Source organism: Sarcophilus harrisii, chromosome 5, assembly GCF_902635505.1.
Source record: "Sarcophilus harrisii chromosome 5, mSarHar1.11, whole genome shotgun sequence".
NCBI lineage: Eukaryota > Metazoa > Chordata > Mammalia > Dasyuromorphia > Dasyuridae > Sarcophilus > Sarcophilus harrisii.
This window is the reverse complement of record NC_045430.1, coordinates 239,802,202-239,821,381: the sequence shown is the minus strand read 5'-3', so window position 1 is coordinate 239,821,381 and position 19,180 is coordinate 239,802,202. Positions and strand designations below refer to the sequence as shown.

The following is a 19,180-nucleotide window of genomic DNA, read 5'->3' as shown; positions in this document are numbered from 1 at the left end:
CCTACTATTAGCTGTGTGGTCATATGTTCACTAAGCCTCAGTTTCCACACTTGTAAATGCCAGTAATGATACCTGTGCTATATTTCATAAGGTTATTGTGAGATAAGGTATATAACCATGAGCTATCACATAGATCTTCAGATTGTCTGGATCTATTCCATAGCCCAAATGGTTTTAAGCTTTACTGATTTCAAAAATTTTATTTTATTACTTTATCCAAGAATGATCAAACTGTGATAACTGATTCATTCTAAGTAAATACATGGGAGTCTAATTCATATACAAGAAATGCCATTTATTATTCTACAACAGAAAACATGACTGGCATACCCTTATCCAGTAGCCATTTCTAACTGAATTAATAATAACTTACTACAATGAAATTGGTCTCGAATATCCTCTTGGTCCTAAATCTTGGGATAAATCTTGAAGCACTCAATAAATGCCAGCTAGTAACTTACACTTTGCACAGATTATGTCATCTAACCCTGACAACAGTCCTGTGAAGGAACAATTACTACACATGTTTAAATCTCTGTTGCATTTGAGGACACTGAGGCTCAGAAAAATGTAATGACTTGCTTAGGGTCACATCGACAGCAATTCTCTGAAGTGGGATTTGAACACAAGTCTTCCTAGCTCCAGTATCAGCAATGAGTCTGCTATATCAATATCATTATTTTCTTCTTGTTGGGTCAATCCTACCTAGTGAAGAAGCTAAAGGAGAAATTACTTTTAAAGAAGTGCCTATCTATGTCAGAAAAGAATATTGGCTACAACAGCCTTTTAGAAGAATTGCTTTAATTAATAAAAAAAAAAAAAAAACAAACTTTGAATCATCACGTCATTGTTTGGTTAGTTAGTACTTTTAGAATGGTTGATGATTATTTTTCTTAAATAGTTGGAAAAATTTTAGTGCTCCTCCTACCTCCACCTTCCTCTTAGTGGAAGGGTGGGTGAAAAAAGAAAGAAAGGAAAAGCAATATGATTGCCATGATTAATTTATTTTGCAAATCCCTTCCCTTAAAAAAAAACTGTTATCCTAATTTAGAATTTTTTTCCAAAGGATTGTGAAATGTATTTATACATTTGAAGACTTATAAAAGTTAAACAACAATGCTCCCTAAAATTAAATAGCACATTGAAATATATGAAAGCATTATTGTATATTGGATAAAGAGTCAGCCCTCAGAATCAAAGTTCAACTCTTATCTGTGGGACCCTGCAACTCATTGAAACGTTTCTGTCCTCCCTCCCCAGAAAACTCTGAAAGACTCCCTTATTTGCTATTCTGCACTGGTAGATGATATTTCCTCCACCAATGAAATCACATAGAGGGTACAAAAGAAGGGTAAAATATATAATTAAGTGATGCAGTAGACAGAATACCAGTGCTACAGTCAAAAACTCTCATTTTTAGGAACTCAAATTTGGTCTTGGACACTTACTAGCGATGCGCCTCTGGGCAAGCCACTTCACCCTGTTTGCCTTAGTTTCCTTATCTGTAAAAAAGAGCTGGAAAAAGAAATGGCAAACCCCTCCAGCATCTTTGTCAAGAAAAACCTTAAATGGGATCACAAAGAGTCAATTACAAGTGAACAACAAATAAAATAGATGCTTTAAATTATCACCTTGCTAAATTTCATCTGTGAAATTTGTATTTCTTGTAGCATAATAAGCAACTACGCTACAAAGGAAAATTATAACATCTTTGAGGTCAGAAGCTAAGTCTTATTTATGTTTACATTTCTCCCAGAATATTGTATGTCCAAAATCATAGGTCCTTCATAAAGGCTTGGAAAATGGATCAGTGTTGACATAAGAAATAATCCCAAAACACATATTCTTAAAGGCACACACAAAAAAGTCAGGCAATAAATGATAAGGATGTCACATACTCCATGAGTAAGTGTTTTGCTTTGGATTTACTATTCTAGTGTGGAGAACTTGTATAAGTCACAAGGAGACTAGAATGGCTTCCAAGAAGCCTAAAAGTAGCTTTAAAATCAAAGAAAATGAAATCCTGTACTCTTCACGGAGCACACAAGGTATTTTCTATTGCAGGAGTCCTAGAATAGGAAAGTATACTGTTGAATGAAGTTATATTTATTCCCTTAGGTTTGGTGTAGGGTAGAGTAGGAAAAGGTTTAGGGGTGATCTACCATTCTGTGCAGATGATACTAGAATGGCCCACAGGATCTGTATCAATTAATCCATACTAAAATCTTCATTAAGAAAAGAAAATCCCTCTATATTTTTCATGTGGTCTATGTAAACTGTTCCAATAGAGACTAATTTAAATACCAAAGATATGCATTCTTTTCTGCAATCTGGACAGAGAAGAAAGTTGTTTTTTTTTAAGATTCTCATGATCTTTACAATATTTTCTTAATGAAAAAAGGGATTTCCCCACTCCCTTCAATTGGAGAATAGAAATATCTAACTATACCTAAATCAGGGATTCTTTAATCATCCTAGTGTTATGGACCCCTTTGGCAGTGTTTGGTGAGATTGTCGACTCCTCTGAACAATGCACAAAAATAAAATGTATAAGATTACAAAGGGAACTAATGATATTGAAATAAATCACCAAAATGTTTTTTAAAACTAAGTTCATTGATCACAGGTTAAAAACTTCTGACTAAATTAGAGACTTGTTTTTAATCAAACAAAACATTTTAAAAATTAAAACTTGGAGCCCTGAGTGAGGAGTAATACTTTTAATAGCCAGGACAGCTAGATAATATACCGGGTCTGAAATGAGGATGACTCCTGTTTAAATGCAGCCTCAGACACTACTTAGGCAAAATATTTAATCTCTATTTGCCTCAATTTCCTCAACTGCAAACTGATGATAACATCAGCACCTATCCTGCAAGGTAGTTAAGAGGATCAAATGAATATTTATGAAACATTCAACACAGAGCCTGCCACTTGATAGGTACTATATAAATATTAACTAATATTAGGAGCAGTAGTACTTGTTGTGGTAGTAGAACTTTAAAGTTTACCAAGTGCCTTACCATATTATCTTATTTGATTTCCAGAATAGCCCTCTGATAATACTTATAGACAGCATTATTTTCCTTTTGTTCATAAAGAATCTGAGGCTTACAGAAATTAAGACATTTCATTTTTAGCATCACCATTTTTTCCTCCCATAGTTTATTGTCAATATCTCACATGTTTTAACTCTTATTGTCAATATCTCACATGTTTTAACTCAAAGATTCTTGACCTTTTTAGTATCTTAGATCCCTTTCGACTGTGTGGTGAAGCTTATGAGACCTCCCTTTTAAGAATAATGTTTTTAAATAATAGAAGGAAATATAAAATTTCCATTGGAGTTTTGTGAAATTAAAGAGCTTTCCCCCCCAGTCCAATTCAGGGCCCTTTTTGGGTCCATAGATTCCAAGTTAATAATTGCTGATTTAACTACTCTTACATCAGTAGTTATTCTTGCCTTTTTTCAATCACTCAATACACACATACAGACACACACACACACACAACAGTAATAGAGGGAAAAAATAACAGCATAAATTCAATTCAATAAACATTTAGCACTAAGTCCAACTCTAATGCCTCATTCTGGCAAGGAAATGACTTATTTCTTGAAGAAGCCAATGGAACACAGGAGCTGGCAAGTTCTATTGTACTCCATATGGCCCCGGTAACAGACTAATTTCCAGTGACCAACTTAAGTACAGAGGAGTTTATTACTGGCAGGCTAGTTGCATGGTGATGAATTCTTTAGCTATGGCAAACCCCTGAAACATGGGTTGCTATTTTGTACTTGTAAACAAGTACAAAATGGCTTTCAGACCTATGCTCCTCCCATTCTATTTTTTCAATCATGTCTGTAGGGTAGTAGAAAAGGGAGTAGAGGGTGCTCTAAATCACAGTTTTTCACCCATCTTCAAATACTGAAGTATCTGTTAACACTCTAAATGTGAGATGGTCTAGTAAGTGAACACATTACTGAAGGATCTGAGTCAAATTAATCTTGATATTCTTGCTATGAATAAAAACTGAAGAGCAAGTGTGCCATCTTTCTATTTGGCTATAATGAGATATCTTGGATGAGAAGAAAGAACAAAAATGGTTTTATTATTTATTGAAAGACAACAAGGAAGGAATATCACCTCATTAAACACTTTGTCATCTGGTTTGCAGTGCTCACTTGCAAAAAAATAGTTATCAACATAATTGCAGCTTCTGTACCAGTGTGTATTTTATAGAAGGGTTTCTTAACTTTTTTTGTCATGGACCCATCTGGTAAAGCTATGAAGCCCTATTTTCAAGAAGAAATATTAGATATGGGTAGCATAACTACACAAAAATAAATGAAGCAGATTTTATGTCAACATATAGGAAATAACTGATAATCAATTTAGGAATAATTCCTAAATCAGTAGTCTATATATAGTCAAACCACTGACATGTTAGAAGATGAAAACTAATATAAAGTTCAAAGAAACATTAAAATAATGTGAAGATATGTTGTCTAATTGAGATCAACTGTAACTTGTTCTATTTAAGTGAGATGTTGATGCTGAAAAATGAGAAATGGAAAAAAGAATAGACATCAGCACAAGTTAAGTTCCATTTACCAAAGAAGTGTAACCAATATAAAATCAATTGGTTGAGTCTCATGGCAGAGTGGATAAAGGGCTGAACTATAAGACATAAAAGACCTCAATTCAAGTTTCATTTCTGCCATATACTGTCACTGAACATTTAACAATTTCTGAGTGTCCCAAGGAAATATCTAAGACTGTGAGTTGCACATGAGGTACTGTTATACATTGGTAATATAGTTTCCTATACAAGGAAATAAAGGCTCTGTCAAAAAAAAAAGTACAAGGTACTTTGGATAGTGGATAGGATATAATGATAAATAATTCATGGTCCCAAACCTCAAGGACTATATCACAGGACATTAAACAAGTAGGAAAATGATTAAAATATAAAAACAGAATGTTTGATAGGTACATAAAAAAAGGCATAAAACACAACAAAAGTTCAGAGAAAGAAAAGATTATATGGGGCTTTTAATGACCAGAGGAGGTTACTTGGAGGTAGCTCTTCAGAAGCTCATGAAGGAAGGCAACTTAAATAGAGAGGAGAAACCACCAAAAAAAAGCAAGGAATTGAGGGAAGAAAAGTCATTACCTACTTTAGAGGCTGGTAAATAGTCCAATTCAACACAAATAGATTGAGATAGAGCTTAGTGAATAGAATGGCTTGGTAGAGGGAAATCTGAAGGTGGGGAATACTGTAACTAATTATCAGGCAAAAATCATGCATCTAAATAACAATGTTAATAGTAGAAATAGAAAAGAGGAGACTGAATCAAGAGACAAAGTAAAGGTAGAAATGATGGATGTTGATTATTAATAGATTTGGAAGAAGGGAGAGGAGGGGCCAAAGAGAACTCATTGATTCTGAGCAGAGATGAAAGATGACCAGGAGATGGTCTATCTCACAGCTATCAAACTCAGTTTTGTCCATACCAGATTAAATGCAAAATAAATAAAAAATTTAATACAACTAATGTTAATTTGTGGGGGTTTTTAAGCCAAAATATCACTGCAGAGATGCATTTGTTCTTGAAACTGACATTATTGCTTTAAACAGAAATAGGGACATCAAAAAATACAAACAATTTTGGGGGAAATGAAGATGAGTTCGACTTTAGAACTGTTGAATTTAAAGTTAAAAGTACTATCAAGGGAAGATTCCAGTGGGCATTTATAAAGGCATTTATCTGGATTTCAGGAGAACAGTTAGGGATAGAGATACAGACTTGGGGGTCATCCACATGGCCATAACAGAATATAAGCTCCTATAGAATGTAAGGAACTTACATTCCTTAAAGGCACAGACTCTTGTATTTGTCTTTGGATCTCTAGGCACGTATCACAGCATTTTGTGCAGAACAGTGATTTAATAAATGTTTATTAAACGAATGTCAAAGTTCTTGAATCCGCTTACTTACAATATATGACCTTGTTTTTTCCATTCATGGAATTCAACTTTTGATAGATGAGTTTAATTAGAGAATCTAAAACAGTAATAAAGGCAATATCTAGAGCTGGAATTAATATCATTTATCTACTATACCTATAGATCCCACTTCCTTCATAGTGAGTATTCTGGAAGAAAAATTAACTTAGAAAGTATTCTGTTTGCATGATTTCATACCCCAGGCAATTCTCAAAGATAATAACACGCAAATGAACTGTTAAGTTAGCAAGCATTAGTGGATGCCTGTATATTGCAACCAAAATTAAAATTGCTAATTTAATTATGAACATTTTGATTGACATTTTCTAGTTTCATTTAATTTGACTCTCCCTTGAAATCTTTTCACTGCTTTATTTTTAAAATTAATTTTTCTCTCTTTTCATTACAGTGTACCCTTTCCTTTCACCTTCATTGTTTATTTCTTTCTCTGGAAATTCTTTTACTTTTTCATTTATTTAGACTTGTTTCCAATTATGCATCCAACCAAGATTTCATGCTTTTTATATCATCAATTATCATCTCAAATGGAGCACATTATGGTAGTTGCTAAAGTATGTCATTTCTTGAGTCTTCACTGAGGCAGAAATAGCTGCCCTGCATTGTTCTGGCTACTATTTACATATTTCTCTATATTAATTCCTCAGTCATGACTTCAAGTCCCTTTGTTAAGTATTGTACATACAATACTGAGCAGCGAAAACTTGAATAATTGTTCCTAAAACCAAATCTTACTTTCACTTGCTGACCATTTGAAAAATTGGTACAAAAATCCTCCCTCCAATAATATCTTGAATATTTACCACAGTGATATGTTAACTGGATAATGCAGGCCATATCCAACATATCATCTCATTTAGGTTGTGTATGCAGTTTCTGTTTATACATAAATGTATACACATGTAATACATATACATACAATTTTGAGTGGTTAGCTCATAAACACCATACTATAACCAAATGAGTTCTGGAGTGTGGGATTGAAATCTACCTGGTTTAAGTCAATCAACTAAATATTTTTGACCCTTATTCTATAACCAAGACTTTATAATCTCAACTATCTCTTTTATGTAGATTATTTACAAGTCTACATCTCTAGCTTCAAAGATTTTGTTCTACACATATACACATACACACACATGGTTCAACCAAAAACCCTAAGAGTTTTCCCCTCCCAGACAGTTCTACACAAGTCTCCATTACAGGCACATAGAATAGCAGGCAAAACATTGATACTTCATTCTCTGAATAAGACCATATTCAGAAAGAACTGTAAAAATAAATCCAAGTTTGTCTTGCTGATGAGTCCTTTGACTGAGAACAATAAATTATATCCCCTTCCCTGAAAGAGGAAGCAAGGAAGGCGCCCATTTTCTTATCTTGTCCCTACTCCAAAAGTGTCAGCCAAGAATCAAAGTTCCATCTGTGCCAGTCAGATAAGGATTTCAATCACTGACATCCTCTATTTGATAGCAAAATTGGCCCTTATAAGTGACTTATCTTATAAGATGAAGAGAGAAGGAAGATGCAAGGCTTCAGAAAGTACATAGAGCTGACATTAATAGGTTAAAAAAACAGCACCCAAGTCATTATGCAAAGTCAGAGGGGGACCAAGTTCCCAGGGGGAATAATAAAAGGAACCAGTGAAATTTCACCTCCCTGCACTGTACCATTCTCTCCCTGCTCAGGTTTTCATAATTTCATAATCTCTTCTTTGTTAAATCAGTATCTTAATGTTTACTATGTTTATGATACTTATCTTCTTAATGGATGGGATGGAATAAAGGAAGAACGTTTGAAACTCAAATTTTTTTAAATATATATTAGAAATAAATAAAGTTGTGAGGAAGTAGTGGTCCTGCACTGGTGCAGGATTCCCTATACCAATCACGGATTCAACCCAAATTTTGTTTTTATGTCACATTGCACTCTGTCATTCTAAAAAACATAAGTTCCAAAGGCAGAGATTATATTAAATCTGTGTGTCCCTAATGTTTGCTAATACCTTGCTTATTCATTTTGTCTGAGCATGTGATTTCATCCATGTGGGAAGTTCCTGGTATGGAAACTCCATCACTCACCATTGTAACTTAAGTCTTCATAATTATTTAGGGCATAAAAAAGTTAGGCAACTTTCCCATTTTCACATAGCAAGTATACCTTGAAGGATAAATTTGGACCCCATTCTTTCTGACTACAACTCTAATACTCTATCCACATATTACAGTACCCCTCACTAATAGGTGCTCAATAAATACTCACTGAATTGAATATTTAACTAAAGGCTAGACAATGTAAAAACAAATGTCCTTCAAGAATATCAAAAGAGCACAACTAGTTTAGATTTTTCCAGAGATATTAAGTAATTTTAGCTTTCTTATCTTAAAATAAGGGGACCATGTCATGCAATGTTGGAGGTCACATTCAGTTTTAAGTCTGCCATCTACAATCTTTGTGAGCAGAAGGAATCTTACTAGTAAGTTCTAACTAGTAAGTAAGTTAGTACTGCTAACCTACTTTTTCTAATATTTTCTTTCATCATATGTTGCCACCTCTTATCATGTACTAACATTTCAAAAAATAATAAATCCCTTGGATCTTTGGCTTTTTGAGTATTTTGTACACCCACCTGCCGTTCCCAGAAAACTCCATCTATACATCTACCTCATTTGAGTCATCAGGTATTTCCATTAAGCCTTGGCATAATAAAACTTTTCTCCATAGCAACAGTTGCTAGCTAGATTGTGGGATGAATACCAACTTGAAAAAAATCACTTCATGGTATTTTGTTAATTAGTGATGTTGAGCCATTTCATGATGACATTAATATTAATTATCTTTCTATTTAATAAATTGGTAAAATTCCAAATATATCAAGAACAAGCCTAAGGATAAAAATTAAGACTAATCAGTAAAGCACAGGTTCTTGTGGTTCAATTTAATTCAACTATTATTTATCAAACCGTGTATGATGCATAAGGCTGCCCTTGTGCAATTGACAGTCTCCATAAGCACAGGTAATTAGTACAAAATGATACCTGGCAGCACCAGGTAACCAGCTAGGCCCAGCAGCCCCTGAAACAAGAAGTCTGAGTGAGACAGTACCCCTTATACCTCAGGACTAGAATTCAAATTTAAAAGAAAGGGAAAAAAAAGGCTTTAAAGATGAATATGAAACAACAAAAAAAAAATCTGACCATAGAAAGCGATTATGGTGATAGGAAAGATCAAAACACAAACCCAGAAGAGTAAAACAACATTAAAACACCTATGCGTAAAACCCCAAAGAAAAATAACAAGTTGTTTCAAGTTCAGAAAGAAATCATGGAAGAATTCAAAAAGGAGAGAAAGAAGAAAAATTGGGGAAAGAAATGAGAGTGATGCAAGAGAATTATGAAAAAAAGAATCAACACCTTAGAAAAAGAAAATATCTTCTTAAACAATTGGTCTAATGGAAAAGGAAGTACAAAAACTACCTGAAGAATTGGACAACTGGAAGCCTAATGACTCTCTGAAATATCAAGAGTCAATAAAACAAATTCAAAAAATGAAAAGAAAATAGAAAATAGAAAATATCTCATTGGAAAACCCTAATCAAGAAGAGAACCTGGACAGCATCCTTAAAGATATTATTAAGGAAAACTCTGCTGTTACAGGAGCCCGAGGCTAAAACAACCTTGAAAGAATCCACCAATAACCTTAGGGAAGAGATCACAAAATAAAAATTTCAACAAACATCACAGCCAAATTACAGAACTATCAGGTCAAGGGAAAAAAATACTGCAGTCAGAAGGAAACAATTCAAATATTGAGGAGCCACAATCAGGATTACACAAGACTTAGCAGGTGCAACATTAAAGGATCAGAGGTCATGGAACATGACATTTTGGAAAGCAAAGAAACTAGAACTACAACCAAGAATCACCCACCCAACAAAGGTAAGCATAATAATTCAATGAAATAGACAGATTTCAGGCTTTCATAAGGAGAAGATCAGAATTGAAAAATAAATTTTACCTTGAATATCAAAACCCAAGAGAAGCATAACAAAGTGGAAAGGGGAAAGGAAAACATAAGGGATTCAATGGAGCTGAACTATTTATATCCTTACATAAGAAGATGATACTTGTAAATCTTAAAAACTATACCATTAATAGTATAGCTAAAATGAATATAATAGACAGAAGATACACACAGATATAAGGCGAATTTGAGAAAATGACATAAAAACAATTAAGGGATGATAAAGAGGAGTACACTGGTGCAGAAGAAAGGGAGAGGTAGAATGGGATAAATAATTTCACACAAAGAGGCACAAAAATCCTCTTACAGTGGAGAGAAAGATGAGAGGATGGCTGATGGGTATCCCTTGAACCTTACTCTCATCTGTACTGACTAAAGGAAATAATATACAAAATCAGTTGAATACAGAAATCTATCTTACTGAACAGGAAGAGGAAGCAGGAGGAAATAAAAGGTGGAGAAGACTGATAGAAGAAAGGGTAGACTAGGAGAGGCAATAGACAGAAGCAAAACACTGTCAAGAGGGGAAAGGGTGAAAGGAGAGAGAGGATAAACAGGATGAAAATTAGAATGGAGGAAAATATACAGTAATCATAACAATAAATATAAATGGGATAAACTCTCCCATAAAATGAAAATAGATAACAGAATAGATCAAAAACCAGAATCCTACAATATGTTATTTATAAGAAACTCACTTGAAGCAGAAAGACACACACAATAAAGATACTAGAGCAGAATATGTTATGCTTCAGTTGAAATAAAAAAAAAGGCAAAGATAGCAATCATGATCTCAGAGAGACAAAGCAAAAGCAAAAATAGACCTAATTAAAAGAGTTAAGAAAGGAAACTACATTTTCCTAAAAGTACCATAGACAATGAAGTAATATCAATACACAGCATAGATGCACTAAATGGTAGGCATGTACATTTTTAAAGAAGTTAAGTAACTTACACATCCATAATCAAACAAGAGATAGAGAGCATTATGAAATATAAAATAGGTAGTTTTGATTATATTAAATTAAAAAGCTTTTGAACAAACAAAGCCAATGCAACCAAGATTCGAGGAAACTCAAAAGGGGGAAAACAATCTTCACAGTATCTCTTCTAAAGATCTTATTTCTCACATATACAGAGAACTGAGTGAAATTCATAAAAATCCAATCATTTCCCAATTGATAAATGATTAAAAGATATGAACAGATACTTTTTGGATAAAGAAATCAAAGTTATTTATAAGGCATATGAAGAAGTGCTCTGAATCAATATTAATTAGAGAAATGCAAATTAAAACAATTCTGAGGTACCACCTCATATTTATCAGAATGACATATGACAAAAAAGGAAAATGCTAAATGTTGGAGAGAGTGTAGGAAAATTGGGACTTTCATGTACTGTTGGTGGATGAACTCATCCAACCATTCTGAGAGCAATTTGGAACTATGCCCAAAAGGCAACCAAAATGTACATACCCTTTGATTAAGCAATACCATTACTAAATCATCTGGATCCCAAAGAGAATAATAAAAAGCAGAAAAAGACCTACGTGTATAGGAAAATTGTACATAGTATTAGCAACATTATATGATGATGAACTCCAAATGATTCAGCTCTTCTCATTAACACAATGATTCAAGACAAGTACAAAAGACTAATGAAGGAAAATATTATTCACATCCAGATAAAGAACTGATGGACTCTACAAGCATACATTTTTCACTTTCTTTATTTTTTTTTACTTTTTTCTTTTGTTCTGTTTCTTCTTTTACAACTGTGATTGAGGTTGAAATATGTTTTACAGCATAGCAGCACATCTATAATCTATATCAAATTGCCTGCCACTTTAGGAAGAAAAGAGAAAGGAAGGGAGAAACATTTGGAAGTCAAAAATCTTGTAAAAATGAATGTTAAAAATTACTTGGCATGTAATTGGGGAGAAATGCTATTTTTAAAAAAAGATGGGTAGGATGGTGATGAAGGGGAATAGAACAGTATACTGCTTTTAAGCAGAAAACTGGTTAGGGGAGTTGACAAAGTGATAAAGAATAATTGAGCTAAGGACAAAAAGTAACCCAGTATAGAATAGTGGATTAGTAATTGACATTGCTGGGGAGGTAGGGTGACCCAAGATTGTGGAAGGCCCTGAAAGACAGGAAAACACAGTGAAGACTTCTGATATGTGGAGATGCAGACAACACTTTCAGACTCTAAGTTTGGGCCACTTTGACTGGAATATATGTGAAAGGGATTGACATAAAATAAAACCAGAAAATAGGTAAATTCCAGATTTTAAAATTTAAATTTAAATCTAGGTTTGATATTTAAATGTCAAAGAAAAGATCTTTTATTTTACCCTTAAAAACCATATACAGTCCCTGAAGGTTTTTGAGAAGAGGATTGACAAGTTTAGATCTATATTTTTTGTAATCGATTTGACAATGAATGGAATGAAGTGGAGAAATATTGAAATTATTTAAGAAGCTTTTGCAATCATCTAGATAAGAAATGATAAAGCCCTAAATTTGAATCATGGTTATCTGGGTAAAAAGAAGGAAATGGAAAGAAAATTGTGGTGGTAGAATCAACAACATTTGGCAATTGTTTAGATGGGGAAGATGATCAATTGACAAGTATTTGTTCTGTACTTACTATGTATCAAGCACTGTGGTAGATTCTTACAATGAATGAAACAATTTCTATTTGCCATGAGCTTACATTCTATTGAGGAAAAAATAAATGCATAAATAGATACAATATAATATAAATCCATGCAAATAGTATATACAAAGTAATTGAATACAAAGTCCTTTAAGAGGAAAGACACTAAAAATAGAGAGCAGAGCAGGAACAGCTTCATGCAAAAGATGATGAAGGATGTCAACCTGAGTCATTAATAGAATTCAAGTATCAAAAAATAGGGAAGTTGGGAACCTAGTTAGAAGTTAGGAGAATTTGAGGGGGACATTTTGGAAATTCTGTCATTGAAAGAGAAATAAATGTCTTGTAGGCAGTTGTTAATGTGGAACTGGATTTCAGAGGAGATTCATGTTCAACAAAAATATACGGGGAAGATACAAAGATAGAAAAAGGCTGAGGGAAGAGTCTTGTCAAGATCCTATTTAACTCAATAAATATGTAGTGATTACCTACTATGTAGAACAATGCTAGAGATACCAGGGACGTTTGATGTTCTCTTAAGAATGGCCTAGAGAAAGCAAAGCTTTATTTACAAAATAATAGCAGCTAATATATATGCACATATGTGTGTATACATATGTACACATATATACATATATGTAAATTTAAAGTTTCCCAAGTGCTTTACATATATTATTTCATTTGATCCTCACAATAACCCTGTGAAGTAAGTGCTAATATTACACCCATTTTCTTATTTAGTCATTTCAGTTGGATCTGGCTCAGCAAAGATACTGGAGGAATGAATTGCCATTTCCTTTTCCAGTTCCTTTTACAGATGAGGAAATTGAGGCTAACAGGATTAAGTGAGTTGCACAGGGACACCCAGCTACTTTCTGAGGCCACATTTAAACTTGGGTCTTCCTGATTTCAGGACTGACTACTTTTTTCACTGTGTCACAAGTTGTCCTTTTGTCCATTTTTTTAGACAAAGAAACTGAGGGCCAGAAAGTTTAAATGACTTGGCCAAAGGTTGCAGAACCCATTAGTGACAGAATTGGATTTAAAATTCAGGTCTCCTGATTCCAGACCTCTTTCGACCATTTCCTGGCTTTCAAAATCAATTGAAAACAGAACACATTAGGAGGAACTCCTAAGACTTTGAGGATATGAAAATAGAGATGTCAAAGGCAAGAGGCATAGACAAAATACTTTCTCTGACTGCTCTGCTTAAGTCAAGAAACTTTTCAAAATGGCCCTAAATGGCTCTCCTTGCTCAGGACTTATCAGGACATTTAGTAAATAGGTCTAATTTCTAGAGATGGAACATAAAGACATTTCAAATATAGCATCAACTCTGTTCTATTTAGGATAATGGGAGAAATGTTTTGGCAAGCCCCCAATGAATAATCAATGTAACATGCAAACTCTCAACTCAATTCAAAAATAATTTATTAAGAGCCTACAACAAATATATATTATGTATATAAAATATACATATATGTATATATGTGTATACCATAATCCTTAAGCTGCATGTAAACTTATAAGGGAAAAAAGATATTTGTTTAAATGTTTTGTCGTTCATCATAATACACTATAATCAGCAAGCAATATAAATAAATAAATAGGGATCCTCTTTGCTCCTCCCATGTGGAAAATATGCTTAACATAACTCCTAAAAACATTTCAAAGGGCTTCATTAAAATTTTTCCATCTCTTTGTTTCCTAATCCTGCTCCCAATGAAGGTATTAAGCAAAAGTCATAAAGCTCAAGGGCAAAAAAACTAGAAGTTAGGAACAAATACTGAATATCCCCAGAATAATAAAAACAGGTTTCACCTTGTATATGGCACATACCATGAAGATCACCTCTAGATGCAAAGAAGAGTATTGTTTGTAGCTAAAGATCTAGTGCTGAGCATAGTCAATAACATGTTCTGCCAATGAGGAGCTTTCACCTTGTCTCTAAGTCACTTCATGTCTGAATCTCATTTCTTTTGTCTATAAAATTATAGAGTTGGCCTGGATGGGGCAGATTCTTAACCAAGACTTCTATGAACTTAAAATAATTTTTTTTGATATCTGTATTTCAACATGAGTGACTTTTTGCATAATTCTGGCCTTATTTTAGGCTATTATAATCCTGTAGCTGATTATACACATTTAGAGGCATATATTATCATCTTGCATAATGGAAGGAGATCAAAATGACATCACTATGTTAGGGTCAATGTACAGTATGTCAGACTGAAGCCAATGAAACCAATATGAATATGGAAGCCTGTACCAGAGCTCAGGCACAAATTGTCAGTGTGAACATTTGGGAAGGACATGTCTCTAAATTTGCCCATCTCACATTGCTTTTGAGCCACTGCAAATCTGCTTTGCTCACAGAGCACAGCACCTTCTTTGATGCAGGCTTTCCATGCTGGACAGTCCTGTATCAGCATCTCCCATGTCTCACCATCAATACCTAAGTTCCTCAGAGACCTTAAGAATGTCCTTGAGTGAAGGAGTACATAGGTTTACGATCATGATAAAGGGGGCTGTGACACAAACAAGTTTAACCTCTGAATAAGTGATTTCTGAATCCTATTAGTATCTCACTTAGAAAGTAGTTATAAATGGTCTTAAACCTGTGTCTTAATTCTTTCATGTCATGGACTCCTTTGGTTGTCTGATGAAGCCTGTGGACCCCTTCTCAAAAATGTTATTAAATGTAAAAATAAGACACACAGAATCATCAAAGCAACCAATCATATTGAAGCACAGTTACTGAAATATGCTTTTTTTTTTTTTTTAATGTTCATGAACTTCAGGTTAAGAAAAACCCTTAAATTGTTCTCTACTGAGAAGTCACTGCAGGGTCTGGCAAATTAGCAATGTGGAAAGGAATGACACACAAGGAGAAGGATCATGTACTTTAAACCATGTACTTTAAATCTAGTCCAGCTCTCATTTCGCAAATGAGGAAACCAAGGTTAATTAATATGTGCAGATGTGCACTAACATTGAAATAAAATTTGAACCTAGATGCACAAACTTACAATCACTTGCTAGAATGAAGTTTTAGAGATCATGTGGTAAATCATCTCTTTCTTCAAGATGAGAAAATTAAAGGCAAGCGATTTCTCCAAGGTCACAATGTCAGAGGTGATTCCAAACCTTCCAAGCCCTCCCAACTCCTCTACCAGAGTTTAGGGGGCATTTTCACTAGCAAAATCTCATATTTACTTAAAGTCCAGTATTAAAAATAAAGATACATCTCTGATTTTTAAAAAATTTATCTTTAGGAAACAAAACACAAAGAATAAGAGAATATACAGTCTTCTGGAGCATACATAGACAAATGGTAGACAAAGGAAATCCAACATTTTTGGCCTACAATTAGCAAATATTAAAAAGGTGATGAGTATCTCTAAAATGAACAACCATTTTATATGATTACATAAAACAAACTTTTGAAAAAACTAGGTTTTTTCCCCCTTGCAAATTAAGACAGAGACAAACTGTTTTTTGGAGGGAAGGTTGAGAAAAAGAAACCAGATTATGAGTTCTTTGATGCAGGGGAATCCCAGTGAGAAAATTTTTTCTAAGAGTGCAGTTTGGTCACTGCTTTGCAATTAACAAGTAGCATTTATAGAGACCCTTAAGATTTATAAAGTGTTTTACCTATGTTATCTCATTTCATCCTCACAACAACTCTATAAGGTAGATGATATTATTCTTGTTTTACAGATAAAGAAATTGATGTATGAGTTAAGACTTACAAATGTGTAAGGCAAGATAGGAACACACATAAATATGTTTTATATATTTATACGTATACAATCTTCTGACTCCAGCACTCTACAAACAAATGTACCACCTTTGCCTGCCTCTAATAGACAAAGAGGGAATTAGTTTGGAGGAAGAAGTTAAGGGATTATTTCCAGATTCTCCCAGTCAGTGTTTGTTGGAGGCAGAACTTGGATCCAGGTCTTTTGGATATTTGGATACTCTATATTTCCTCCTATATGACATGCTTATATCATGTATTATAACTCTTACACAGAAACTTTTAAAACTGAAAGCCACCAAAAGAAAGATCTGCCTAGTATGGAACTAAGTGGAAATAAAACACTCCCACACCTAGGCCATCTGCTACCTCCACTACTCCCCTATTCCCATCACCAACTTCAGGACACTGGGTGAATTTCAGGGAAAGAAAGTAATTTGCAGGGATCACACAGCTAGCTAGTATAAGACAACAATGAAACTCAGATCTTCCTTATTCGAAATCCAACATTACCCACTGCACCACCGGCCCTCATTTAATAGACAGAGGACCTCAGGTTGGAGGCAGACAGGGTTGCCCAGAATCTTCCACTGAGTAGCTGTCAAAAGCGTCACTTGAATACAGACCTCCTATCCCACCATAAAACATATCCTCAAAAGTTCTAATTATACCCGCTGCATTATTACTTTCTAAAAAGGCAGTAAGAAAAAATTCATTGGAACATCTGCCCTCCTTTCCTACGGAATAACTGTACCCAAAGTGGTCCGCGGCTCCATCTCGGAAGCACCTCTAAAAGGAGGCCGCATCCCTACATGCGTGACTGCTCCTCCTCGTCCTAACAGCCAGAACTTCGTTCTTCTCTCGTCACCCTACAACTCCCCAGCCCTCGGAGACTGAGATCTGGGGAAGGTGAGAGTGTCTCGGGCCCTAAAGAAAGCTATGGAGGTGTCCCCTAAGGACACGCCCTGGACCACTGTTATTACCCTCTCCCCTGGCCCAGGAAGCCCAAGGAAAAAACCCTAAGCTGCAGAGAGATAGGAGGAGGAGGACAGAGATCAGAGCAGGAGGCTGCATCTTCCCCTTTCTCCTCCTCTTCTTCCCCGAAGGCCAGGCCTCCCCTGCACCTGACGACGGCGCAGAGGTGGAGAGGAGGAAGGTGAGCCAAGAGGATGCTGAAGGTAACGCAGCTTTGTAGGGGGAAGGGAGAAGAGAGAGCTACGGCAGAGGCTGGAGTAAGAAAAGCCAGCACCGGGGGACTTGGCAAGCGGCAAATGAAGGTGCACGCTCCTCCTCCCTTCTGGTCCCTGCAGAGAGATGCTCTGCGTCCTCTTCCCGAGGGGCACCGGCCGGCAGGAGGAGGAGAGGGCCGCGGGAGAAATCCCGGGCGGCTTCACCAGCAGCTGGGGCTCCCACCAGCCCAGACACTACCCATCATTCCCTTTAACCTCCCCCGCCTCCCCGTCCGGCCCCGGGCTTTCTTTACCTGCACACGGTAATCAGGTTCCTTCTTTCCACTGCAGCATTGCGGGCGTTCAAGCTCTTCTTGCAGCTACTGCTGCTGCCGCCGCCGCCGCCACGGTTCACGCTCAGCCCCCCCAGGCTCAGAGAAGCCATCGCCAGCTGCTTCCCCGCGCCCCCTTTGTCTCGTGCAGCCCCCTCTCCGTCCTTTACCCACTGCGCTCCCGGGCCGGGCTAGGCTGGCAAGGGGCGCGAGGGCTGCGAGAGAAGTAGGAGGAGGTGTGAGGCTGCGGGGGAGGAAAACCGGCGTCTGGAAGAGGCGGGGGCCCGAGCCCGCTCCCGGGCTGCAGCCTCTCCTGCCGCGGCCGCCGCCAACGCCCCCTCCTTCACACACGCACCACCCCCGCCCTGAGCGAGCCCCACAGACCCGAGGGGCTGGCCACCCCGCAGGTCTGCACCCCAGCTGGTCACCCGCAGATCCTCACGCACAAGCGAGCATTTCTCTCCCCCTTCTCCTCCCCTCTCTTGTCCCTCTCTTCCACCTCCTCCCTCTGCTGGTCCCGTGGATGCGAGCCTGGGCTCAGGAACCGCTTACACGCGCACCGCTCACACACCCCACACCACCCCCTCTCTCTTCCCTCCTCCCTTCAACCACCCACCAGACCATCCATCTATCCATCCATCCATCCATCCATCCCTTTAGCCAATCAGAAAGCCCAGAAGGCGGGGCTCGCCTCCTGGACTTTTTTAACCAGGCGCCTTCTGAGCTACTCTGGCTCACTCCGAGCTGTCAAAGCGCCCTGCTCCAACCCACCTGGCCCTGCCCTAGAATTCAGGAGCAAGAAGAGGGGGACTACGCAGGCTGCTGGGGTGGTGGGAATTCTGGGCTTCGGCCTTGGACCAGCTCCCTGGGAAAGAGCCAACCTGGAGCTAAACCACTGGCGGCCCCGAATGATTAGGGGATGCTCGTTAGGGTATGTGGCTAAAGAGAACAATGCCCCAGAGGGCCGGCTCCATTAGCTGCTCTTTTCCCAGGGCCTTTTGATAGCTGTAGATCCTGGGGACACAGGCAGCAAGCGTGGACTGAGAACCATCACCATCATCATCACTATCACCATCATCATCCTTCACATAGTTCTCCCCGTCTCTGGAAGTCAGAGAACCTTGGGTGTGGCCTTGGAGAAGTTCCTCCCGCCTCAGTATCCCTAGAACGAACGGGATTGGACTAGATGGCCTTTGAGGGCCTTGTCA

General features: G+C 36.8%; 1 protein-coding gene across 4 annotated transcripts in view; it reads right to left on the bottom strand.

The window, feature by feature from the left end:
• Positions 1 to 18,375, bottom strand: part of RUNDC3B (RUN domain containing 3B) — a 115,201-nt gene extending 96,826 nt beyond the window's left edge. For all 4 annotated transcript variants that reach the window (XM_031939945.1, XM_031939947.1, XM_031939946.1 and 1 more), the window contains exon 1: positions 17,955 to 18,375. In XM_031939945.1, the coding sequence (XP_031795805.1) occupies positions 17,955 to 18,085 (131 nt within the window). In that variant the 5' untranslated portion in view covers positions 18,086 to 18,375. The remainder of the gene's footprint in view (positions 1 to 17,954) is intronic.
• Between the last annotated feature and the right edge of the window lie 805 nt (positions 18,376 to 19,180).